The sequence below is a fragment of the Halichoeres trimaculatus genome, unplaced genomic scaffold (genome assembly GCF_033239565.1).
Source record: "Halichoeres trimaculatus isolate MK-OKI-2021-1 unplaced genomic scaffold, fHalTri1.1 fHalTri1_scaffold_2, whole genome shotgun sequence".
NCBI lineage: Eukaryota > Metazoa > Chordata > Actinopteri > Labriformes > Labridae > Halichoeres > Halichoeres trimaculatus.
The window spans coordinates 26,212,921-26,239,889 of record NW_027437180.1 but is presented as its reverse complement, the minus strand read 5'-3'; the positions used below and the strand labels follow the sequence as shown (position 1 = coordinate 26,239,889).

At 38.6% G+C, this 26,969-nt stretch overlaps 1 protein-coding gene across 2 annotated transcripts in view; it reads right to left on the bottom strand.

The window, feature by feature from the left end:
* Window positions 1-26,618, bottom strand: part of inpp4b (inositol polyphosphate-4-phosphatase type II B) — a 158,742-nt gene extending 132,124 nt beyond the window's left edge. Inside the window, exons 1-3 of one of the 2 annotated variants that reach the window (XM_074686802.1) lie at window positions 26,094-26,618; window positions 13,353-13,397; window positions 336-454 (exon numbers count right to left, since the gene is read on the bottom strand). In XM_074686802.1, coding sequence (XP_074542903.1) covers window positions 336-454; window positions 13,353-13,397; window positions 26,094-26,178 — 249 coding nt within the window. In that variant the 5' untranslated portion in view covers window positions 26,179-26,618. The remainder of the gene's footprint in view (window positions 1-335; window positions 455-13,352; window positions 13,398-26,093) is intronic. The other variant, XM_074686793.1, reaches the window with a different exon arrangement.
* Between the last annotated feature and the right edge of the window lie 351 nt (window positions 26,619-26,969).

Below are 26,969 nucleotides of genomic sequence, written 5' to 3'. Positions count from 1 at the left end.
GCTTGAAACTTCTGAACAACTCAACCAGAAGAACATACTGTAAATACTGAAAGATCATACTAAGTCACACTCCTTTAAATGTCTGGACTCAACTTTCACAGGAGGGAGAAAGTTGACTCTCATTGTTTGTTCCAGATGTATTAGTCAGACGTCAGGGGAGGAAAAGGTTTCGAAGAAAAAGAGAACAGACAGAGATGTAGAGAACACTGACAAAGATTCAGTGAACCGCAGACAGAGCAAAACAACAAACATCAAAGGTCAGAGGGAGGCAGAACAGGATGGGTCATGTGTGTATGTGTGTGTCAGTCAATGTGAGTTAGTGTGTGTGGCTTTACCTCCACTATCTCTGTGCAGGTCTGAGAGACAAGGTGCTGCTTGTGGGGATCTATGACAGCCACCTGGACCAAAGCATTGGGCTTTCTGTCTCTGCCTGGAGCCACAAGATCCTTACAGGCTGCAGAGAGGAAGAGACGAAGAGGAGACAAGGAGGATAGAGAAGGAAAAAGAAAAACAGGAGAAGGGAAATGAAAAATCAAGGTCTCTTTAAACTAACATAATCTTTAAATGGTGCAAATCACACACTAACGCTGAAAAATAAACATGTTTACAGCTTGGTTCGAAAACCTTCCCTCAGTAGCTCATTTCTCTATTGGTACACTAAGCAGAGGATACATTTTTACATAATTGGTTATTTTTAAAGTTGCTAAACTTAAAAGTTCTGCCCACATAAATGCACAGCTGTGTTAAGTGACAGGTGGGCACTCTGTGGTAGGCCCCGCCTCTTACTCGAACAAAGCGAGGTTGAGTTCACCATTTCCAATATGTGTTTAATACAAACTCTGTATTGAACACAAATTGGGGAAATCCTGGAGACTACGCTTACATATTATACAGTATATCTAAATTACATTTTCTCTGCAGTGCATTTGGTCTTGTTTTGCCCTAATATTGTGGCAGTGTGTGTGTTTAACCTTTGCTTTTTCTTGGTTGTGTTTGTGGGGCCTACAGTTATGTGAAGCAGAGGCACAATTGGCACTCCATAAGATGAATATGGGAACTTCCTATTCCAGGGGTGGCCAACCAGTCAGGGACCAAGAGCCAGAAAATTACTGTGGTACTACAATGCGCCACATCACACAAATGGTCTCACACACACACTTCCTCTCACACATAAACAAAATGACATAAAATGAAAAGCAATACATTTCTATCTTTCTATGTATCTATCTTTCTATGTATGTATGTATGTATGTATGTATGTATGTATCTATCTATCTATCTATCTATCTATCTATCTATCTATCTATCTATCTATCTATCTATCTATCTATCTATCTATCTATCTATCTATCTAGACAGATAGCTATGAGCACATGAGCGATTGAGAGGAGGGCATGTAGAGAAGAGAAACTGAAACTTAAGTATCAGTCTCATCACCCAAGTATTGATTAATAGTGATCTCAACATTGGCATCAATACATAAATATTTTTGATTGATCAGCACACCACTACTTATAATAATATCCATATATTTTTTTCATGAATGGATCAAAGAGCCGCACACTGAAAGGCTCGCGAGCCACAGGTTGGCCACCCCTGTCCTATTCTCTTACTATGTTATTTTGTTCAGAGAAAGTGAGGTATTTCCATACATGTACACCAACACCTAGAATAATTTTGTATGTTTGCCCCTTTACATTAAGTTACACAGGCAACTTTGTGTTGCTAAGGTTTTTAAATGTACTCTGGTGCATGTCATTCAGTAGACCTAGATTTCTAGAAATAGGAGTGATTAAAAGGAGGTTTGCTAGCTAGGAGAAAACTGGTGGAACTTACTAGTCTACTGAAGCTGTTTGAGAGCTGCATTATGTTGAGTACACCTAGAAGTCTGAAAATAAGCTGTCTCCTTATGCTTAGCTATTTCCAGAAGTGAAGGGACTTAGTTGGCTTCAATATGTGGTGACCCCTGGAGACCAAGTGTAAAAAATGTTCCTCACAATTACAACTCTTTCTTGATTTTCATGGACTCATTCACCATAGGCCTTTTGAATTGACTTCATTAACTGTAACAATCACATCTTTCAGTCTTCTATGAGTCATCTACATCAGTTTCAAAACCACACTAGAAAGAAAGTTGCATGTATCTGTATATCCACAGGGATATTTAAAAAAAAAAAAAAAAACCTAACTCCCAGTCTGAGGCAATAAAAAAAAATGTTATTAACTGTATTTAGGAATATGTGTAGCCTCAGCAGCTGATTAAAAATGCAACAAGTCATGAATAACTCCTTCTCTCAGAGAAATATCTGATCACTGCTTTCATCCCAAAAAGGAAAAAGAGATTGGCCCCACTGAAAGACAGGAAGACTTCCTTGATAGGAAACTGATGTTTCCTGGTGACTCAGACAATCTCACTAACAAGATAACTCTTGTCAAACAAAACAATACCATTATTGAGCAGTCATAGAATCCTTTTTTTTTGTGATGTATGCAGATTCAGATGTAAAGTTTCTTGTTTTGGTATCTCAAACAGCAAAAAGCAACTTAACTTGTCCAGAAGAATCTTAAGATGTTTGTAAAAGTCTGAGTTGGAAAAGCTCTGTTTTTTTTAACTGACCTTTATCTAATAAATGACACCATATGGTGCTGAATTTTTGGAATTAATGAACATTTGTTTACTCTGGAGTAAAGTAGTGACAAATTTGTGCTCAGTAACCTCCTTGGATACTTTCCAAAAGCTGCTTTTTACTCACCCAGCACGATTCTGGCATGCAAACAGAAATAGATCTGCATGCAATGCCTGGTCTGTTTCACAGATTACTCTACAAAAACAGAAAAAAGTAACAATTTATGGAGCCAAACTGATGACTTTAATGTTTGGTATTAAAAATAAATAATCTGCTGTTATTTATCAAGAAGCAGAATGTGTTTAAGTTTTGAAATGATGTAACAACGGGTTTGCAGAGGTCCACTAAAACAAAGCTAGCCAGTGTTATCAAATGGGCATTATCTTGCTAACCTGTGGCTAATCGTGATCAAAAAAGAATCTATCTCTTTTCTTTTAACTCTCTAGGAGTTTGAGGAAACATCATTGCTGACAAGGCCTCCCAAATGTATTAACTCAAAATATTCAGCAGCATCAATCTTCAGCGCAGTCACAGGAGTCTGATTATCATATCATTTTAAAAGTATCTTTAATACATTCCACTTCTTGATTGACTACAGCAGAAAGAAACACACTAACTTGTGGTTTTAGAGCTTCAGGTGAACTTGTGGATGACTAAAGCTTTAGGGTCTCTTAAGTACTGTGGGGTCCAGCCATGGACTGTAAAATACAGTCTACGGTCCAGCCGAGTGCTGAGTTTTTCGCCAACAATATGCAATTGCTACACAGATGCGCCCTCCTAGCCTTTCCCCCCAAACCCAGCCTTCCATGCCAAAAGAGTAACAGAAAGTTGAAACTGAAAAAAGACAGTAAGCAAAAAAAAAGTGATCAAAAAAAGAAAAACATCATTGAAATTCTAAACTTGCATTGATAAAACAGTGACATAAAATAATTAAAATATCAGAATACATCAGGAAACAAAATGTATTAAAATGTATTAAAATTGAATAATGCAAAACATTTCGGGTCTGTTTTTAACTTTAGCAAAACATTTCTCAATGGCATTTTGGTGCCAATAAATTTATAACAAACTATAATGCATATTTTTCAATGCCAAAGTTTCTTTTTTCAGTTTCAGGATATATTTTATTTTCAATACCAAACATTAAAGTCATCATTTTGGCTCCATAACAAATTATATCAATCAATGAGTTAAATATCAACATAACAAGTGGCAGGAGATTGTGTCTTGGTGTGAGACTCCATTTATTTTTGCTTCAAAGTTAATATTACAGCAGCTCAACAACTGATGATCAAAGAGTTTCTTATGTGAGTCATTTTAAAAGAAGTGAGGAGTTGGAGGACAGTTTGTAAAATAAATGTATAGCTCAGAGGCAGGGTATCAAACACAGGCACAAATGTAGAGCCCAGTTTCTAATGGAGTTTAATAAAGGGTTGACTCAATTCAGAGAGGAACTGTTCCACCTGTAGAAACCAGCCATTTCTACTTTCCAGGGACATATTCAGAGACAAACCCCAGCACAAGGTTAACTTTCTATACTCACTCACACATTCCCATCCAGAGTGATGTATACCATTGTAAAGCCAGGATAAAGCAGATACTTTGGTGGCTGCACTGACAAAAGTAATTTGTGGTCATATGACAACTGTCCTTGAGCTTTTCTACTCCTTTTGAAAGAAGAGCAACACTTCATTAGTGCAAGAAAGCAGAAAAATAAATGTTAATCTCAACATCCAAAGTGGTGCAGCCATGAAACAGTGTCTGTGTCACTGGTCTAAAACAAAAATCTTAAAACACTATTCTTGTGAGAAAGTGAGTCCATTTAGTTTGCAGGCTTAACAAAAAGAAGAAAAAAAAAATCAAGAAAAACATTTGGATAACACCCACACCCCTTTTTTCTTATTCTAAAGTGGACTCATTTGTTTCAGAATTAATCAGTAGCCACGATAAGTACACTTGACTTTCCCTTCTATCACCTATGTGAGCCAAAACAAAAGCACATTGAGTCCCCGCACTGCTGATTTATGATTATTTCTGGAACTACAGTCTTTTACTAGACCATTTCGTTTTCTCACTGCCTCATTGAAATTGGAAAAAAAAAAAACTAACTAAAATCATCTATTCTGGTAAAGGCCCAAGTAAGAGCTAAGACCATTTGGTAACATACTCAATTATCAATCCAGGAAATCACTTCCTCTGCCTGTCCAGTCAAAGCAGATGGCTGTTTACTCACGAGTCAGGTTTTACCTGAAGTTTCTGACCACCAGAATGTATGATCCTGACACGGCTGCTAGGTTGATTTTATGAAACATTTATATGAAATGTACAACTGTCATAGATGTACTGGAATTTAATCCATATCTTTTGATGCATATGTCATACACTTGTGAAGACAGAAAGAGAGAAAAAAGACCTTGTATGAATCCCGTTCTCTAAAAAAGAAAACCAAGAGCTCTTAATATCCCTGAGCTGACATACTTCTGAGTTTTTAGTCGAGGAGTTGGTAAAGAGTCTGGGAGTAGAGCACTGCCACAGCAGGGGAGCATAGAGTGAATAATGAAGTGAATAACTTACTCTAAATGGACTTTAGTGCAGCAGCTATTACAAGGCAAACCAAGAAGGTTATGTTACTGCTGATGTTATGCCACTGATTTATGAAAATGGAAACTCTGCTGGAAGAAACCAACTTCTGAACCAGGCAAGTTTTGGAATTGTGGGTTCATTAATACCACTGATTTACCATCTGTATACAAAGTTTAACAGTTTGCATCTTGTACAGGTCTTCAGATACAATACCCAGGGTGCTTTAGGGGATTTGGTTACATGACTGAGAATCATTGAAAGCTCTTGAATAATTTGAAAATTATCACCCTAATCAGTATGGGTCTACAATGGAGGATGTAGTACAGCATGACTGCGCCTTGCAGGGTTTAAAAACCACTCAGCAGTCTTTAGAAGTGGGATTAAGACACATTGATCTACATCTTCACATTCTCCCACAAAACTAGAGGAGGTAATGAAAGAATAAATAAAACATGGAGGAGGCTGACGTGATCTGGGGTCTCAATTTCTGTATGTAGGTGGTTATAAGCAAAGTTATAAGAATCTCATCATGTTTTAACAGCTGGGGGGATGAGATCCAATAAACTGACCGATGGCATCTGGATCTGTCCTGATCACCTTATGAATTCCACATCCTGTTGGAGCATGTGCACAGCTGTGTGCATCACCATCACCAATGCAATGCTTTTTACCACATGTGCGTGAAGCTCAGCAGGGCATTCAAGTCACACCCCACCTTTTAATTATGCCAATAAGACCTGAGAGAGTACAGAGCAATTAAAAGGGCATATCTTGGCTGTTCACACTGAAGTTTAATCTATGTAAACCCTCCCTGACCATTTTTTGACTTTTTACAAACCAAGTAACATTTCATTTAAACAAAACAGCGAGACAAAAAAATCGTAGAGCTTATAATGAGTCATTTGACATCCTTTAAATTGCTCAAACTGCACAATGGCTGATGTTTTACAAATGTCTGCAATCAACCAAGAGCTAATTTTTTTACTCCGTCAGGCAAATTATCAGGGGAAGTCACCCCTTAGTATCAGCTGCTTGAAATTTTGTCTAATCAAAATTCAATCCTAAAACTGAGGCTTCAATTCTCTATTTGAAATTAGAAAAAAAGGAGGCAAACATTTTAAAAACTGGTAATAGTGCTTTTATTTTACCAGTCCTTCATTCTCCAAGCCAAACACATGAGCCCAAAATGTAGAATTTCCTACAGTGTAGCAGAGCTCATGCATGTATTATCTCTTGGGGGCTATTCTCATCCCACATTCCCTTTCTCTCGACAGGATTCCGGCGCCAGATCTTTTGGACTCACATTAAAGGAGATCTCACATTTGCTTATGCAAGAGGAAGCTAAAGCAGAGGAGTTTTCTTGCAGGCAAAGACAAAAAACAACATGCAGAGGTATCTTTACTGAAGCTGATATGATACCCGTATGATACTACTATCCATAAATAGCACTTTCCCTTTTTGTTCTGTGCATACATTTACATTAGATATTGCACTCACCATATTCTGATTGCAGAGGCTGCTGTGTACAGATGCCACAGCACGGGCACTTGGTTATCGTCTTGCCCAGAGACATTTCAGCATGTGCACAGCTGAACCTTGGATTGAACCCCACAGTATCAGAGTAAGAGACTAGAGACTCTGCTGCTGAACTATAGCCGCCCCACAAGCACAAAGGTTTCCGAAGTCCATGACCTTCATGGTTCTTTCAGTTTTTCACAATATCCACTATCTGATTTGTTGCTCTCTGTTAGTCTGAAATGCAACAACTCTCTATTTTATCTGTGTTGTTGAGAGTTAGTAGTCACATACACAAGCCTTTTAGACTTGGTACTGCAGATAAGCTACGAACTGTCTCCATCAGTCACCTTGGGGGGACATATATTTGACTAGGCTTGAAGGATCTCCTCTTCCTGGCTGCACAGTTAACCACTGACAAACTAGTGATTGAAATACGACTGGGTGGCCAACCATGCATCACAACGCTGGCTCTGTAACAGCGGTATGACACTGGGACTGACCCTCTAAGGTCAGAGCTATTATGACGCTGGGTGGGGGTGGCAGGAAAGGGAAATAAAAAGGGCGACAGAGTGAAAAGACGAGTCCCTCAGAGAGACGTTTGGAGCTGGAGGAAGGAAGCAGCAGTGAGAGGAAAGATAATGAGGAAGGAAAGAGGAGAAAGAAAGGAGTATAATGGTTTGAAGTGCAGAAATAAGAGCTGCCTTGAAGTACATTTCATTTTGTAGATTTCTGGTCATGTCTCAGAGAATTACCTGTCTTAGCTTAGGTGAAATTAATTCAACAATGTCGTGACTTGCAACTCGTGTCAAGCAACCCCCGCCAAAGTACACTGCAACTGATTACTAAATTACAATAACAATTGAGCAATTGGAGTAATAATGTTTGCCCACCCTTGGAGACTTCAATCACACCGCTGTATTTATTTTCTGTGATTGGACTATGCAGGGCCCTTTCAAGATGAATTTGCAGAAAATTAGTTTTAATGCATTGGACCTTCGAGACCTCACATTGAATCTAAATTCCATTTAATCGTGAAGGGGAGCCCTGGGAGTTGCCAAAGGAGACAGAAAACTTGCTCATCTCCTCAAGATGGTTATTCATCACCATAATTATCGACGCTTCAATTAATTTGATGGCATTATTTGCATGTTGCCATCAATTGTGCACACCTGTTTGCCAGTTGGTCTGGGGAAAAGCAGGGAAAATAAGGGCTGTCATGTAGTGATAATCTTGTCCTTCAAGTGCTGCAGAGTGCTGCTCTCACTCATGTTAATTTATAAGAAGACAAAGACGAGCAAACAATGAAAAATCAGGAGCAGGCTTTTATATAACCCATGTATACCCATGTGAATATAGCCTTGAGATTAATTTTGCATGATTCAAACTTTATTCGTAAAGCTGCTCTTCACAGAAAAATGCACACCTGCTACTGATGGATATTTTTTTTGAAAAAGTATTCAACAGGTGTTTTTTTCACTCTCTGGAACATTAAGGAAAAAATCTTTAAACATTGTGAAAGGTATCATAAATTCATTTAAAAAAGAAAATCTTTCATAATACATTTTCATTCATAAATAAAGAGAGTATCATTTGAAATGGAACAAAAAAATTCTGTAACTGTTTCATAGAAATGAAAAGTAAGTTTTCCTTTAACTCTAGTTCATTGTGTAAAAAAAAAAGATCTGATATTGAGTATGCCACAGCTTTTACTAACACTGGCAAAAGAATAAAGACCTAAAAAAAAGAGAATGACATGTCTTATGTGATAAATATGCATGGCCTTCTTCAAAGTAAGTACATTAAGTTTTGTTAAGTTAAGCTGGGTTTGGGGGTCACAAACAAAAAGGCCCTTTAACCATTCATTAAATCAAAATGTCCCATGTAATAGGCGACCTAACACACAGACAATAAATATAATGATGGTTATGTCTTTTGTTTCCACTGTGGCATAGCCTTGATGCCACAGGAGGCTTTGTTCCAAATTGGTTTTTATATAACATCAAAATTCTCCAGTGAGCTTGTTTGTTTCTATCTCAAATATAAGACTAAGACGGTTCTTCAAATGATGTTTTCTGACACAGTGTCAAAACAGACCAACACATAAAATTGTCCTCATTATTTTGGATTTAAAAGGAGGTTTAAAGCAGCAGCAGCAAAACACAGCATCAGATGAGCCTGATAAACAGAACACAGCCACTACCTACAGTGGCTAAGCAGGAGTGTTTTTAATGTTCATGAAAGAAAACAGGCTTCATATTGATCTGATGGTTGCACAGTATTAGCTCTAAACTGTGACTATTAGATTTAGCTTGCTCGTGTGACAGAGCCCTGACCAGGATAAACATTATATAATGTTTTGTTGACTGTCAGGGTAACATGAATGTAAGTTGATTGGTACTCCTGTGGTTGGTTATTGGAATTACAAATCAAAAGAATTTAAATCAAAGATTTTGAAGAGAAAAAAAATTCAGGTTTGGTCTGGAGTTTGGTACCTCAACAAACATTACACATTTTCCAATGGCTACTTCATCCTTACTCCCCATCAGAACACATTATAACATTCTATAACAAACCCCTTTTCACTAATCCACATAGGACCAGGTGTAGCTGAAAGTTGATTTAACAAATATTTGGTGATTCTTTTGGTACATAGTTGAAAAACTGCCATTAGGTTTTCGTAAACTTCCTGTATATTGGTTTTGGACTGGGTGTCAAATAGGACATCTACGCTAATGCTGCACTTTGAATTTTATGCAGAAAACCAAGAAATCAGTAAATTATCATTCAAAAATCAGTAAAATAATATATTAAAATGGCAGAACCCCTGCTTTGTTCTCTCATTCCAATTCTAATAACTAAAAAATACAGCAAAGTGTTATACTACTTTGATGGTCACATGAACCATCATGTGCCAGGGAGGAGTAAATTGAAACCTGCTTGCCATGCATACACAGTGTCAGATCCACTTTAATTATTAAGCTTATTTTCACTCAGTGAAAAATTTATGGCGCCAGTTAGGTTCTTCTGCAAAATGGCTTGGTTTGCATCCCGTGTCCAGATGCTAAAAGCTAGCAGTATGAGTTTGAATCTGACTATGCAGCTTGTTGCTGTGATGTACTCCCCTGCTCTCTTTTCCTAGGTTTATAGTCTAGATTTACTGTCCTATCTCATGAATTCAGAAATCAAAAGCAAAAGATTTAAACTTTTAAATTTAAAATCATATTTGTATTCTTCTGTTTCTAAGATAAACCTACACCACTGAGGTACACCAGGGATGTGCATTGAAACATTGCTTAGTTTGAACATACCTAACAATTTAGGGCATAATTTTTGCTCAACAAATGCTTTAGGAGGATTCAAAAACTGAGTTAATTCAGCAAGAGCTGTGAACATAACAGTAAGTCAACAGGTTTGTAGCCTGGACCAAAAAACTTCACTGTATGAGGTAGCGCAAAGCTTGCCCCATTTCCAATATGGCTCATACCAACAATTTAGTTCAAAACTCCCCATTGCAAACAGATGGGTGATGTCACAGATACTACTTTCATATATTGGATAGTCTATTGTAACACCTTAAAAATGTAATAAAGTAGCAGTAGTTATCTTGCATCATTTTGAAAGATGGGCAAATTTGGATCAGGAGAAGCAGGTTTCACCTGCTATTTTGTGTCAGCAACATGTTCCCCAGCATAAATTTCAGAGATTTAAACATACAGTTTTGGTCTATTCTCAAAATTGTGCCTACAATGACAATAAAATCTTTCCTCACCATGACAGCCTGTTGCAAAAAAATAACCTTTGCTATAGTTGTCAATTTCTGCACTAGAAGTAACTGCTGTAATTGTACAGAAGTTGTCATAGCCCTGTGACTTGTTGTTGGTAAACTAACAATAGTAAACAGCAGTTACTTGAAGCTGTCTGTTTGTTTGGGGTACGAGAGTATGCTTTTTAACAAAAGAACTGTTAACAGAAAAGCTTTTCACCAACTGCCCAAATGGAGAGGAAAAACATAATTTCTGGGACAATAATTGAGCTAGTTTTTGCAAGTCAGGAAGAAACTTGTGTCTGCATGGTGTAACCAAATAGGAAAAACAACTTCAGTTATACATTACAAACTAATTTTAACTTCTTTGCACTTTAAGTCAGGGCACAACTTATGCAGAGCTGGTTTGGCTGCAGAGCTTAAGGACATGGTCACACTGGCAATCCGTACCATGCTTAAGCACGAATCAAACCTAAAGCCCAGTTTGTTTGGTCACTGTGACTACAAGTGTGCTGTGCTTAAGCACGATTCACCTCTCTGCTTTAGCATGCTTCGAAGAGGTGGGTTCATTACGGATCACTTCATGCACGAGCACGAGAAGGACAGCACGTATGATCCATGACGTATGATCACTGCGGTCATTCCTCTTGACAATCATTTAAAACATTGTTAAGGGTGTTAGAGGGCTGTGTCAGACCAAAATGACTTAACATCATCTTAACAACAGACAAAAAGTCCCTAAAGTTGTAGCAGTGCACTCTGTGTCTCATTGTGCAGACTTTGATGAGATAGTGCTTTGTGTAAACAGATGCTAGTAGTAGTGTGACCACTGTCCGTACTCTCCAGTGGTTTCAACTTCAGAGATCTTGCTCTAAAGCCAAAAACACTAGACAACTGCCCATACAGTGATATACTGTACCTTCCTTTGATAAGTAAAATCAGTGAAATTCCACTTAAATAATCATTATCTTAGAGTAGCATAATTTCTGTTGAGAACTTGCTTTCAACGGCTTTGTAATTAAATGTCAAAGAGGTACAAAGTTAAAAGGAGGATTCAGGCATCGCTCAGCACTCTATGTAAATACAGTGGCCAGGATCCTTTTTGCCATTATTCAGGGCAGCTCCAGATCATACAGAAAGACGGGTTATTAAAAGGCCTAAATAAAAGGAGGACATACAGTAACACCTCTCCACAATTTGCTGCACTGATGTCCAGAATGCTATAGAGTTTCTTTACACCAATTGGTCAACATCTTAAGCTGCTCTATATTGATGGTTTAATGAAATTCTGTTGAAGCTGAGTTTACTTTTGTTCTCCTGCCTATTGAAATAACCTTCCTGAGAAGCTGAGGGCCTTGCTCTGTCACTTCTTTCAATAGTAAAATGCTCTTTTTTAAAAATTCAATTTAACTTTTTTTTGCTTTTCAGTAGATGGTATTGTCACTTTTCCTCTGAATAGTTTGTGTGGGCTGTCGGAGCTCAGTTTATGGACAGTTTCTCTTTCATTGGACATTAATTATTTTATTTCAACCACACCTAGCATCTTTTGAAATGAAAGGAACTTAAGAATGGTAGCCCTGGGCTTCTGTTTGCACTGTAAGGTAGCTGGCTGGCAGATGTTGAGCCTTCGAATGGGCCACTTAAATGTCAGTGGCTGTAGATGCAAAGCTTGATTGCAACTAGTTTTAAGGCATCTAAACTTATTTTTATATCAAAAGCAGTTAATCTTATGATACTTATACCATCAGTTGTAAAACATCAGACCCTTTCCTTAAGGTGAAATGGTTCAGATCGTACTGTATTTATTTTATTGACATTAGCAGTATTTAAGCTTAAATATACACATAACTTGTAAAAATATGCTATTATTAAGGGTTGGATGGCTCAATGAGAAACTCGACACATGAACTCTACACAGGGTGCACACTTAAAAAAAAGCTCTGAAAAAGAAGTGAAGTGTAGTTTTTTCTCTTTGAATTCACATTCAGTTTACTTTTTAACCTCAAGAGCAAACTCTTAAACTTGCAGTATAACTTGAATTTAAATTCAGATAGAAAAACATGCAGAGACAAAGGGGGACTTAAAAAAAAGCTTAAAAATATGTTTGTATATTAATCTTTACTTTGTGGTCACATTTGTCACTGGTTTCTGTAACCATGTTTTTTTATGGCACAGTACAAACGATCAGAACCACAAGGTATCAAATGCTGTTTAAATAAACTGGAATTATTATCAGTAGTAAACCACAATCATCTGATCTGATGGATGATCCTCCTCACTCAAACCCCTGACATGAGGCAGACGCGATAGCTCGAAAATATCTATATTCAGTCAATCTACAGTCAACTATTAACAGATTCATGGCAGGCCTCTGTTGCTATCAGACTTTGAAGCTGTCAGTCTGGTCCGCTATAGACTAGAATAGTATTTTCTAAGTTTAAGTTTTTGCTTCAGAAAAAATCTACTCCCAGCCTAAATTATATGTCTAGAAATAGAATTCTAACATCTCAGTGGGATAAAAGATGAATCAGGCCACCTCAACAGAAAGTTTAAAAGTAGCCTCTTCCCTTTCTGAATGATGTTTTCTTTGTGTTGTCCCTCCGAGCCTCTCTTGGGTGTGTGTATGTGTCAGAATTGAGAAGAGGATGAAGGATGTCTGCAGATGTGGCCCTAATTCCAACTGATTTCTTTATTAGTCCATCTGTCAGCAGCATCTAGTTATTGTCAGGTGTCTGGGATCTGTTACATTTAGATTTATTAAAGCCAAATGCCCTGATGGGACATAAGGCTTCTCTGTGTTTTAGGCCCAGGAGGAGGAATTGTGTTGTTTGGTGGGTAACAGAGTAAAATAGTGGACTTACCAAGACTGAACTCCACCCGTGGCAGCTTGGGAGTTAGTATAATACCTGAGAGAGAAAAAGCGGAGGAAAGAAAGAAAGAAAAAAGAAAGAAAGAACAAAAGAAAGAAAGGAAGGAAGAAAGAAAGAAAGACAGGTGAAGTGGAGTTAAGATGAAAGCAGAGAGAGTGGGAGATAAAAGCAAGAAATGAATTAGATTATTGAAAGTAGGAAAGAAAAAAACACTGAATCAAAAAGTGGGTCAGAACCTCGAGTGTTGTGGTTCAGCCTCACTAAGCATTAAAATATAAGGTTAGATTTACCTTGAGTCATCCAGTAACAGAATAACTGATACCCAGACGATGAAGTATCTCAGAGTAGTAGTACCCAAACTTTTTTCAGTGATGTACCTCCATGATGTGTTTTTTTCTGCCAAGTACCCCCCAACAAGCGCCAAGCAGTTTTTGTTAAAAAAAAAAAAAAAATTAAAACACAGCGCTGTACTATTAGTGTATATTGTATGTAGTACTCAGTTTATGAACTTAAGCTTATATTTGATTCAAATATTGATTGAATAAATGGTGTTAAATGATTTTGCTTGGTTGCTATTTTTTGAATATACACTTTTGAATCTTGCGTACTCCCTGGGGTACCCTCGCGTACCCCCAGGGGTACACAAGGTTTTGAGAAACACTGTCTTAGAGGAAAAGCCCTTCCAGTGTTTTGCAAGCAAAAATGCAAAATTTAGAACTAAAATAGGTAACAATCAATACAATTCTCCAAGGCTGCACTTCAAGCAGCTGGAATCCTGCTTCACCAAAGCTATCCATTTGATGAGCGAACTCTTGCCCTCTGACATCAACTCCAGTTTTCTGTGTCAAGATGTCAGGTGAAGTAATTGAACACATTAGGAAACAAAAATTGACGTACATTATGCATGAAAACACTGATCTGCAGGGACAACAAAGTTGTGGATGGATCACAGTGATTGCACAAAATGTCAAGGTCATGTGGAATGCAAAGGGACTGATTGTGTTTCACTTAATCGTACCAATGGCAACGCTGCAACTCCCTGGAGCTGCAGCAGAATGGTAAAAATGCTGATCACAGTTTCCAAAAGCTTCTTTCTTTGTGTTCACTTCACATTATGCAAACTCACAACAATCTCTTAGAGTGTGTACACTGTCCTTGAGGGCTTATGCCATCGTGATGAGTAGCGGGCTGGCTGTGTCTGTCACCGGTGCTGTCCCTCATTCATCACTTTCCCAGTCTAACAAACAACCATACAAACACAGAGAACACCTACACAATGATACAACACAGAGATGGGCTCAAAAACCACTGAATGGTGTTTTCCCCTTTCTAGGGCTCTCAGACTCAATTGGCCCCTCTAAGGCTCATCAACCCCACTAATGGGCCATGGACACTCGATGCTTACTGATGTATGGGAGCCAGGGGACATTAGGTAATAGTCATTTTATATAATGAGGATCCTTCATAAAGACTAAAAAATGATTTACTTGTGTTGTATAATTACATCAGTCACCACACTTTGTTGGCAGCTTTTTATGTGGAGTCAGGTCTGTTTACTCGTAAAGCCTTTCATCACAAAGCCTCTTTTCAAAGACTTCACAGAAAACCGGCCTGCTTAGATGGGGCTACACAATAATCAGACAACAAAATGATGCAACAATAAGGTAAGAGACAGTGCCAAACAGGATTGTATGTGGGGGAGACTTAAAAGCTTTCTGCCAGTCTTAAGCTCCCTTTTGTAATTGCAATTTATTATTATATAATTCAGACCATCAGGCCTCTTTAAGGAAAGTTTTTCCACAATCTGCCCCATTATTTTAGCTTGTAAAATCAATGTTCAGCAAGTGCACATGTCCTGTCCAGCTTGAAACGTGTAATTAATCAACTCAGTTCAGAGCCATTTAACAAAAACAACCACAACCCTATCTTCAAAGATGACAGATTGTGAAAAAAACAAACCGTCTTTAAACAAATATGCACTTACTTTAACAACTGTGAAAAATCCCAACATATAAAGCTTTACACAGCCCTAAACACTATTAAAAATGACTGCCTGCTCTTTGCTACCCCAGTTTCGGTATCATCATTCCACTCCTTGATCTCAGCGTTGCATGATACGATCAGCTAGACCAAGTGTCTGGAAAAAAAGTTGTAGCCAATCCCCATTATACTCCTTAGCCCTTGGTTTTGCATGAGCATGTCTCGTGAATTGGCATCCCTATTCTTTGTAAGGTGAAGGTGAAGGGGAAAGGCTACACAGCCCTTGAAATGAAGACAAACCAGGAACTTACTTGAAACCAAGGGGTATGACAAAGTACCCTTGAAATCAATATATCTATCAAATATCCAACCCTATGCTACTCCAAGTAAATATTAGCCATATTTTGAATTTTTGGTTGCATTTTGAGATCACTCATGATAATGATTTACCAAATACTGCTATAGCGATAGCAAAAGCTAACAATAGCTACACTGATGTCAGACCAGGGTGACAAATTCACAGGAAACAGACTTCAGGACAATGAACTGCATTACATGAATGGTTAGACCGTTAAGCTGCATCAGCTACATAAGCCAGAATAAGCAAATGCTAGGGTATTCAGAGGCTACATAGTATACCTTCTGAATACTGTAACATTTGCTTAACGTAAACTTTTTTAGATGTCTTATTACTCATGTAATGTAGTACACTGTAGTGCAGTCCATTTGGTTTATCATCACTTTGTAAAAATGTGGTTGGTATGGAAGTAAATAAACAGTTGCTCTGCCTGGAACAGAGTGGCGTCTTGCTTCCAAGAGATGTGTTTTCCCTCCTTCCTCTTGGCCCTCAAAGCAGAGGACCATGGGAATGGGGTTGATGAAAAGGTAAGAGAAAGAGGAAGAAGTGACAATTGGGATTGGCCTTTGGTCTACAGGGGCATGTTTCAAGCTTTAACTGCTTCTGAATCTCTGACACCTAATGTGGAAAAAAAAATTCACTTGCTCCAATTAAATGTGGTATTCCAAGAGCTCAACATTTCAGCCCTTATTTTGTTGTGTGAAACATGATCCCCAATTTTTTAAAATTACAGTATGCCTAAGACTCTCATGTCCATTGGTAATGTTACCGAGCAGGACTTATCCCCTCAAAAGAGTTTGAACTTCTAAACATCAAACAATAGCTTTCAAAGAATTTTCTGCCCTTTAACAACAAAGGTCCCCAACGTAACTGTGGTGTAGCTAACTAAGCTAATTAAGCAAATGCTGACCCTTTGTCACAGCAAGAAATGGTGAGAAAACACTACGTTTAGAACATATTGTGTAAACCTAAGATGTACAATAAACAACTGTTGTTGTTTTTCATATCTCTATCTGCAGATGTGCTAATGAATAAGACCTTTTATGAGTAAGAAATTTCTTCTAAGAAATATTCATATATTTCGGTCCTTATTTAACACACTTCAACTGCAACCCCAATCATTTCAAAACAATTCATGATTGTAAGTGTTATGAAGTATAATCAGTTTGTCTTTTTTGTTAAACAGAATAAGACTGTTTTAGAAAATTCAAAGCACCCTTCTGAAAGTTATGAATACACTTAATGACTTTTTCTTGACTGAATAATCGTTGTGCCTGTTGCAGAGCCTGACTCAAACACGTTTACTTGGTTGACACTTAAATTAACCTAACCAACTGGAGCACTCTCAAACCAAACACTGACAACAAAAGCACCAAATTGGATAACACTGTCAAGAAACTTGAGAAGGACAATTATTCAACATAAAAGAAAAGCATAAAAGAGGATTTGCAAAATTATTATTAGGTCAGTACTAGTAGGTAAAAGGATGAAGATGTTTCAACTGAAGGGAAAGGATGAATACGTTAGTGTTGGCAGGATCAGCTTTAAGTGTGAAAGAGGTTCACTGAGGGAAATGCTAAGCCAGTGATGGATTTTCTAACTTGTAGAGACTGTTAAGTTTCCAACTCAGAGGTGCACCCTGAATGGAAGCGGCATTCATGTTTGTTGTCGATGCAGGAAGCTGACTCTAAAGTTAAAATGTAAGAAAGGCTTTCAAGCTGTTATCAAGGTGACATTTTGAAAAGTGAAACCTTTTAGGAGATCTGCAGCATGATCAGTCCAAATGAGACCAAATTAGAGGATTCTTGGACCAGGCTGCTTTCAGATGTGTGGTGTTCTCAAAGAGAGAGAGAGCAGCAAGAAGTGTGTGTTCAATGTAGTGTGAGGAATTCTTTATGTTTATCTACAAGAGGCTCTCCCATTCAGCATCAAGCGCTCGGACACCTCATCCTCCACCAGTGGAGCTGAGTTAGCAAGACATTATTTTAGGGCTTTGTCCACTCAATTCAAAGAAGAGTCATGGAAGTTCCCAGCATTAGAGGTGAGACTGAATAACAAACCATGAAATAATTGATATGAATTAGTGGTGCACTATCTTTGCAACCCAAGACTCATGGAACATTATTAAATGAACCAAAATTCTCTCTTTGTCATTATTGAATTTTTGTCAGATACACATTTGTTTGATATCAGTAAACGAGAAAAGTGATGATCTCTTTTTTCTATTCATACTGTGTCTCCAGGAGAGTATTGTGCTTCATTTTCAAATCAAGGCAATGACCATAGCCTAAACCTAAGCTGAAAGACAGGTTTGAGTGAACAACCCTCTTTGACTTTAATGAAAAATATTTTAGGAGTTATTTTGGTCCATCCACTAATGCATATCAAATTTCAATATGCTGCAGTGCTGTGTCATTTTTTGTCTTTAACAAACCAGGATCTCAAAAGACCTTAATCAGCCTTTGTTCCACTTGGGAGATAAGGAAGGAGAGTAAGCTAAAGCTGATTGCTTCAGTAAATGACCAAAAGGAAAACCCACACAAAGTCTCATGAAATTATCTTTAAAAGCTATAGAAGCTGTAAATAAGCAAAGCACAAAAAAGAGGTAAACTAGTGTCTGGGACATAATTTCTTTGTTCTTGTTAAATGTTCAGTTAATTTCTCTCACACAATCATAGCAAACATGAATTTCTGGGATGAGTAACAGAGCTGAGTATGTGGGTTTGCCTCGTGAAATTTTGCCAAATCTTCTCTGCCACTGCCAAACCAAACAGCTCAATTTCATGAGCAGTGAAAATGAAGCAAAAGGAAGACAATTTTTTTGTTAATCATAAGAATGAGCCAGGAGATGGTACGGTGCTAGCATGCTACTTTAAGGTGTAACTGTGTTGCATGACAGGCTGGGCTGATAAGCAGATGACATGTTGGACTTCTGTGTGGTTTCCGAGTGTTGTGACAAATATAACAGCTTTTTGTTTAATAATAACCTGACAAAAAGAGCATGGTAGAGGTCTTTGTTAACTTGCAAGAAGACAAAGCTTAGACTGGCATATTGATAGAAAAGTGAGTTTACAAACACTGCTGGGGAATGACTGAATTTATTCAATAAAATACATGATCCTTTAATTTATATTCATACTGTTGCTACTGAAAGATTTTTCAGGCTATGCTCTTTTGTTGTTATTTATCTTTTTTTTTTGCAGATTCTTTAGGGAATTTAAAATAAAAGTTAGCAAACTGAGACATGATTTTGTTTTATAAAGGCTAAGCTGTACAAGAAATTTATACAATGGTTTGAAAACTAACCTGCAGGTTGTGCCTTTTGTATTCCCTTAGATGAATTTGGAATCTCATGAAAATTTAAGCTAAACAAACACATCACATTGCGTGAAATTGAATATTAAACATGCTAGATTACTGAAATCATTTACATAACCAAGCTTCCTCTTGAGAGTCAGTTGCCTACTGGGGCACAAAAAACCCTCAATGTTAGCTGACTTAATTAAAGAACACAGTCAGCTCACATATCTTAATTAGGCGGGAAAACATGTTGTCAAATATGTGAATAAATTCATAATTTGATGAAGTTCTCAAATTTCAGAGCTGCACTTGTCAGAATAGGCAACATTTAATTAATCAGGCTTATGAAAACTTTGTGCAATATCTGTTAGATGAATAAATGCCTGATGAATCAAGTAAACACATCACTGTAGCATGTGGGAAAGTTAACACACGGTTACACAAATAGGACAATTAGGTATGTAAATATATTTTCCGTGTCGCTACCTGAGTTTACACATTACTCTCATCATCCTCCCGTTCCTCAGGAGTAATGTCTCCTTGTGTTGCCACAACTGAGGCTTTATTGAGAGTGTTGATGAAACTTTAATAAGCCTGGGTGACACGTTGTGTGGTGGCAACAGAGAGCCCTTTAGCTAGGTGGGCTGAGACAGAGCCAGCTGCTGGGTTGTTGTCTCTGGTGCCATCATAAGGGACTGTCACATCAACAGCCAAGGAGTCTCAGTGGACTCCATCTGTGCCAGACACCAACTTACCTAAAGGAGTGGGAAGGAGGAAAATTGTCTATGTGCAGAAATAAGTAAATGTGGATAAAAAATAAGAATAAGTCTGGGCCTGATGCTAGCTGAGGTCATGAATCACCAGACCCACACACATAGAGGCATAGTAAACAATGCTAGTGACACAGACTACAAAACAAAGTTGACGGATGATCAGAGAAATGAGATCTGAATTTTGGAGGAAAAAAATGTGAATGTGTCAGGTTTTATAAAAACTTAAATCAGACTGATTCTTAAAGGCAAAACAGTTCATGCTGCGTCTTGGAGAATGAATGCTAGACACGGGACACGTTACACACAATATTTTATCTCCCTGTCCTGATTATGATACAGAATTTTGTGAATTGTCCAATACTGGTCTGATACCATCATCAGATTAAGAAAATACAAATAAATAGAACTCAGATATTTTAGAACTGTAGGTGCATGATTGCTGTCATTCTTATGTGACCTTGCTCAAGTAACATATGAGGGAGAACTTTTGTGTACTTCAATGTTTGACAGTCAGCCAAGAGAGAAAATAAATCAATTCCTCTGTAGCGTAAACAGCACTACAGCCATGGAGGAGCTGCGACTTATGTTTCAACTTCACTTTTTGACATCCATCGTGTCATCCATCTTTATGCGCTGTGTACACCATATTTTACTGACCAGGACTCTGTTGATCCTTGCTGTACTATTACACGACCTTTAAAAATGCTGTGTAGCACAGCCTGTGATGAAACTACTGATTCCTTAAACTGGTATTGCTACTGCAACAGTTTATCTTTTTATGGGACATTCTAAAGTATTCTATTGTCTCTTGAGAGTTTTACTTGCATGGTTGGAGTGATTCCTCATCCACAAGTTTTAGACGGAGGACAAGTTATGCAGCCTGAGGACAGAGCATCTGTTCCATACACCTTGTCTCTGAGAACCGAACACGCTGTATGTCATTAACCCTTTGGTGAGGATCAGGCTGACCACAACAAATACACAAAGTCTAATTACAATGATTATCCATTACATGGGGAGAGGTCAGCCGCCATTAGTTTCCTTCTCAATCACAGCCCCTTCTGTATATGAAGCTAGCAGGTGATCCCACTCCAAGTGTGCGGAGAAAAGTGGAACAGGTGTGGTATTTAAAATCGATATCCGCTGGCATTATGAATATGGTAATAAGCTCAGCAAGGCGGCAGGCAGGCAGGCAGGAGGCACATGCAGATGTAACTCCCAGAGGTGCCCAAAGCAAATGAGGTGTGCCCGCCCGCTATACCGCAGTTTCATCTGGCTCTAGAAATAACAGCACAGCCCCACTGTACCTCCAATCTATCACCCCCCTGTCTGCAGGAGGTATCAGTGGGGGAAAAGGCACGCTGAGGGGAGAAGAGAGGCTAATTTATTAGGATGTGAGCAGAGTGGGTGATTTGTCCAGAATGACAAAGTTAATTAATATATAGGGACTTAAAACGTCCATCTTGCAGATGATAATTTCACCCTCTTTCCTTTTTCAATGCGCGGCTTCCATGCTTGCAATACAGAGTGATAACAGCTAACAAGCTGCTAGCAAACACCCTGGAAGAGGGGACGGCAGCAGAAAAATGTGGGGGTGTACACACATGGAGTTGGAGCTTATTCCTGACTCCACAAAAAATAATTGTAGAAAAGCTCCAAAATGCAGCCTGTCGCTGATCCGGTCCACATCGTATGCTACCAGCTGGATGAAGAAAACCAAGCAATTTTCCAAAAAGGGCTTCTATAAACCCCCACACAGCAAATTTCTATTCACCCTCTCTTATCCGCTTCATGAATAGATATTATATGTAAGAGTGTGTGCCTGAGAACTGATGCTGATTAAATTTTGAATATTATTTACTCTGTGATCAATTAATAAGTCACTTGTACGCCTGGCTCGACATGAGATTTGTTTTTTTGGGGATAATACAATCGCAAACACAAACGCCAGCCATACTTATCCTCACTTTGAATTCACAGACACACTAATTGCAGTCTTTCTTTGTGTCCTTACTCACTACCCCTGTTTTCCCCCCCTAACCCATCTTAAATTGCCTTGACTACACCTGCACATCCTTTCTGATGATTCAGTCATCAGGCAGGCTAACATTCCTCCCTAACTCAATTGATGTTTGCACAAACAGGCACCCTATTAGGACAAGTGGTGCTGAATAGGAGAGTGAGTTATCGTCACATTACTGCCCTGGGAGATTGAGAGGGGACAGATGGTTTTGTTGCCAGCGGTTAATGAAGTGTTGTGAATTAGTTGGGGTGTGCTGAGGGGTCTAGATTGTTGCATCCATGGGGGATGGAGTGGTGAGGGTTAACAAGGGCACGGGAAGGGGTGGGCAGTTAACTCTAGTGTGTTTTTATTTTTTCTTTCAGGGGTTTGTATGACTGTTGCAGCTTGTGTTGATAATCACAAAAAATAGAAGAAATTAAATGAAAAAATTCTGAGCTTAAAAATACAAATTAAAGTAGGCAAAAGTACACAATATAGATACATGCACAGACAAAATACATGAAGGTCCACTTCAGCATTTTTCTGCAAAGTCAAAAAGCACAAGGTTTGAAATTTACATAGTTTAAAAGTAGAATGTAGACATCTGAAGGACACTGCATCACAAGTTTCTATGCACAGGCAACTGAACAGTGGAACTATTTTTTAAGACTTTCAAAGCTGAAATACTCTTCATTTCAAACCATTTTTTAAATAAGATCAAAAACTCTCTGCTTAAAATATTAACCCTTAAGTTTGCCTCAGAGCATAATTCAGTTGAATTGGTAACGTAATGCTGCTATAGGGCTGTATGCAGTTATTGTTGGCTAACTCTTGTCAATTTATTATATAATTTACAGGTTTTCCCTCTGGTTGGGGGAATCAAGTTGACCAGTCTTTAATCTGCAGAGAAGTTTTCCTCTTTTTGCTGTATTTTGATAACTTTGCCATAAAAAAGTATATAGTACATACTTAACAGTACTGTGTGCAATTGTTGCATCTATGAATAAACTTTTAATGTATTTTTTTTTCAATTGAGTTTGTTAAAAAAAAAAAAAAAAGTATTCATGGCTCTCTTGGCATTTCATTTGTATGTTCATGACATCATATGAGAAAATTAGGCCTATCAGGATATTGGGGTCCCTGAAGTTCAATGGTTGCTAGTTGAAGTCCATATTAGCAATAAAAAGCAATGGTTACTATCTTCTTGAATTGGGAATCAGATGAATGCAAAGATATGTGCATTTACCTCTTAACCGTCACAAGGACCAAGCACGATCCCTCTTTTGGAACACAAAGCAATTGTGATACCACTGACCTTGCCATTATTGAAAGAAAATTAAAAACTCATCTATTCGGCTCTACTCTTAACTTGTTTCATCGCTTAAACCAAGACATTTTAGCTACAACCCTCTTGACCTTGCTTTTTTGTTTTTCTATGCTTGTATTTTACGGTTATTTAGATATTTTGTATATTTGTATTGATTTTCAACTTGCAAAGTGCTCTATAAATAAATATATTGTATGTTTGTGTGTATATGTATGTTTGTATGTGTGTATGTTTGTTTGTATGTACGTATGTATGTATCATTATTATTATTATTATTATTATTATTATTATTATTATTATTATTATTATTTCTGTAAGATCAGTTTTACAAAAAAAATTGACTGAAAGGTAGGAGACAACTTCAAAGCACTTTTTCTGTGAAACATAGAACACACTTCTACACAATGTTCACTAACACAGCGTTAACACCCACTGACCCTTGAAAGCCTGATCTATCAAATATTAGCCTGAAAATTATTTTCTTTTCTTTCTTTCCTTTTTTGTAACTGAGTTTGTTTATTGACACTTTAAAAAAAACTATAAAAAATACCAAAATACTGATACTATATAGCTTTAGCTGCCTGTGATGTTGAGATATTCCTCAAGAGGGTCGACTACTTTTCTTTTTTTTTTACAGGAAACTTAGAGGTCTGAAACTTATGTATCAAATATGTTTTGTCCCGCAGTAAAGGGTTAAGCAGGCACAGTATATGTATTCAGTTTCAACCACAAGTCTGTGACAGTTAGCTTCACCTATAAGCTTAGCTCCTGAGAGGTTACTTCAATTCAAAGTATTTGATTGATATTTCAACTGAGTCAGACACAATGTGCATATTACTAAAGCTTTTCAATTGAAACATCTTAGAGTGTTTTAAAGTATAACAGAAGTGAAGTGGTGTTGCTATTTTCTATCCTAAAAGTAGCCTGAAACAGGTTGGGGCCGTGGGGCTAAAGTACAGTGCGCCAAAATGGACAAAAAGCAATTAAAAAAAAAAATTAAGCAGTACTTTCAGCCTGAATTAGACATTCATTAATTTCTAAGTGTTAGTAGTCAGGGTGCGAAGTTGTTAGAAATGTAGATACTAAGGTAAAGTCAAGTACAAAACCTGAAAACAGTACTTCAGAACAGCTGTGAGGTCCCTCTACTTTGTGCCCTCCATCTATTATTGAAATAAAATATTTTTCTCCAGGTGATGTTGAGTTTGTAAAACTCTAATTCAGTCCCACCTTAATAAGTACTAGGCAGCACCGTTTGGTCCCTCTGTCTCTTGACAGGAAGGATGAGATAAACTGTTTCACCTTGCGACTGATAATGTGGGGTTGTCATCCTGTCTGTCGAGCCAAACATGGTAATTATGTGCTTTGCTCTTCCCTTTTGTCTCCCAGGATGCTCAGGTGGAAGAAAACAAAGATACAGTGAGATGTTTGTCATTGCTGTTGTACTCCCACACCTGTCAGATGTCATCTCACAAGCTGCTTTATAAAAATGTGTATCTACGGTTCTTCAAGTCAGAACGGTTGCTGTTCATTAAAGTGCATGCAGGCCTCCATCTGAGCACTTGGTTTTATCTTTAGCCAGCATGCTTTATGTATGTGAATGTTTCCATGGGTGTAATCATGCATGTAAGCTGCTCTAGCCGGTATCTGTGTGGTATAAGGCAAAGAAAAATCACGAATTATGCGTTCATTCCTCTTGTGTGGCTCCATTTACTTATCCCCATGGGGTGTATGATGGTGTTGAGTGCGCATATCAATGCAAATGCTAAGCGGCGCTGCATGCACTGTCTGTCCTTTTGGTTAGCAAAGGTATTAAAGTTGGAGAGTGGGCTCTGTGGCATCATTGCTGTGGCTAATCTCTTTGGCATTCTCCTCCTGTGATAGGCACTGAGACATCCAGTGTGCCTCTGCCAGTGCTCATTAGTAACAACACATGGTAGCTGTGTGGAGTATGACTGCAGTGGAAAGGCAAAGCAAACACACATCCAGTCACATGCACAAAGGGACAGACTGACAGAAGACATGATTGCATGCTCAGCCACTTGTTTCTGTTTTGTAAAGCAGTTCGTGACTTGTGTTCAGGAAAGGTGCTCTATGAAAAACTGTTTTTTCTTATTGCCTATGCAGGAGCAGGCTTAACCATAAACATGTCAATAATCCCTGTTCACATAACTTTTCTCAGCCTGGTAAAACAAACTTAATTCAGTGTTTTCAAAGTAGACTTCTATGACATCATTGCTAATAGCCTGAGGGAAAAATGATTTGTGTCTTTAATTCCACCACACTGCAAGAACCAGCAGCAAAAACCTAACGCTTGATTGGAAACTGGTAAATTTACAGCCTCAAAGTTTTAAAACTGATTATCTGGAAGAATCTCTTGGAGCTAACTGAGGCAATAATGCTCTGACAAATCTCCCTTAATCTTCAGAACTTGTTTGGACGTGTTAATGACATTGTTATGTCTCTTTTTTGATTAATAACTGCAACAAATGACTCTGAAGTCTGAGCTTTCGTGATAACCTAATAAAAACAGCACTGGATCCAGTTACTTGGTTATTGATCATTAGGGTTTTTTAAATTGGCTCCCTTCCTCCTCTCACAGGTACCCACCCTTCTCTCATTCTCTCCCTCTTCTCTTCCTCTCCTTGACACGCACACACACACACACACACACACACACACACACACACACACACACACACACACACACACACACACACACACACACACACACTTACACGCACACTCATAAACTCTGCATGTGTGTTCAGGTGGAGAAAGAATTACTGCAAGCACAAATAGAGGAGATATATACAGGAAACTAGACATCATTAGGACGTCCATTTATGCAGACAGAATCAGCCCAAACAGCAGACAATATGTCACAGAGTTGAAGTGTACAAGGAAAGACAGAGGAGACAGCTTGAGGAGACAGCTTGAGGAGACAGACGAGCAGACAGACAGACAGAAAGACACGACAGTGCAGTCAGCTCACCGGCAGCGGTCAGTCCTTCAGGGTTGGCGCTCAGCTCCTTCATGTCAACCATGCAGTGTCCCAGTTGCTGAGTGCCGTCCTCCATCTGTCCAGCTTGTCCCTCTCTCCTCCCTCCACCTCCTCCACGAAACACCACAGTCCAATCCAGTCCTCCGGCTCCCCACACAGCCTACCAGGAAGAAAAGCTGTCACAAAGATAGCAATCCCGCTCGACTCGCTTTTCCTTGCTGCCTCACAGCGTGCTCTCTGGCAGCATTAAAGATGCCTTTTGGAAACTAATACAGGAGAGAGGGGGACAGGCGAGGGACCTGGAGTGGCGTCGGGAGGGGGCGAGAGAAAGACAGAGGGGGAGAGAAAGGTAGAGCGGGGAGGAGGGATGAGGGAGAAGGACTCGGAATAAAAGAAAAGGAGGACAGAATTGATGTTATGTGCGATACACAGCTCAATCCATCAATCTCAGGCTGTCAGTGGGAGGACCAAGAGCGGACTGCACAGTGCAACACAGTCAGAGAGACACAACTCTGCTCCTCCTCTGCCTATCTCTCCTGCTTTCTCTCCTCTCACTGCGCAGGCAATGCTGCATCCAGACAGGGCAGCAGGGGTCCCTCTGATTTCTGACATACATATCCCCCCCTCCACCCACCTCCTCTCTTTCCCTTCTCCAGAAGACAAACAATTAACACGCATCTGAGCGCTGAGCTCTCTTCAGCGAAGCCAGCAATCATGCAGCTTTGAAATTTTTGGAAGTTACATATGTTAAGCAGAGGGAGGAGGGGAGGGGGACTCAGTGCAGTGGCTTGTTTTTTGAGCAGTGTGATGTAATTGCTGTGTCTAAGAAAACAACTTCGCTGGATGCTTAGATCAACAGGTGAGAGG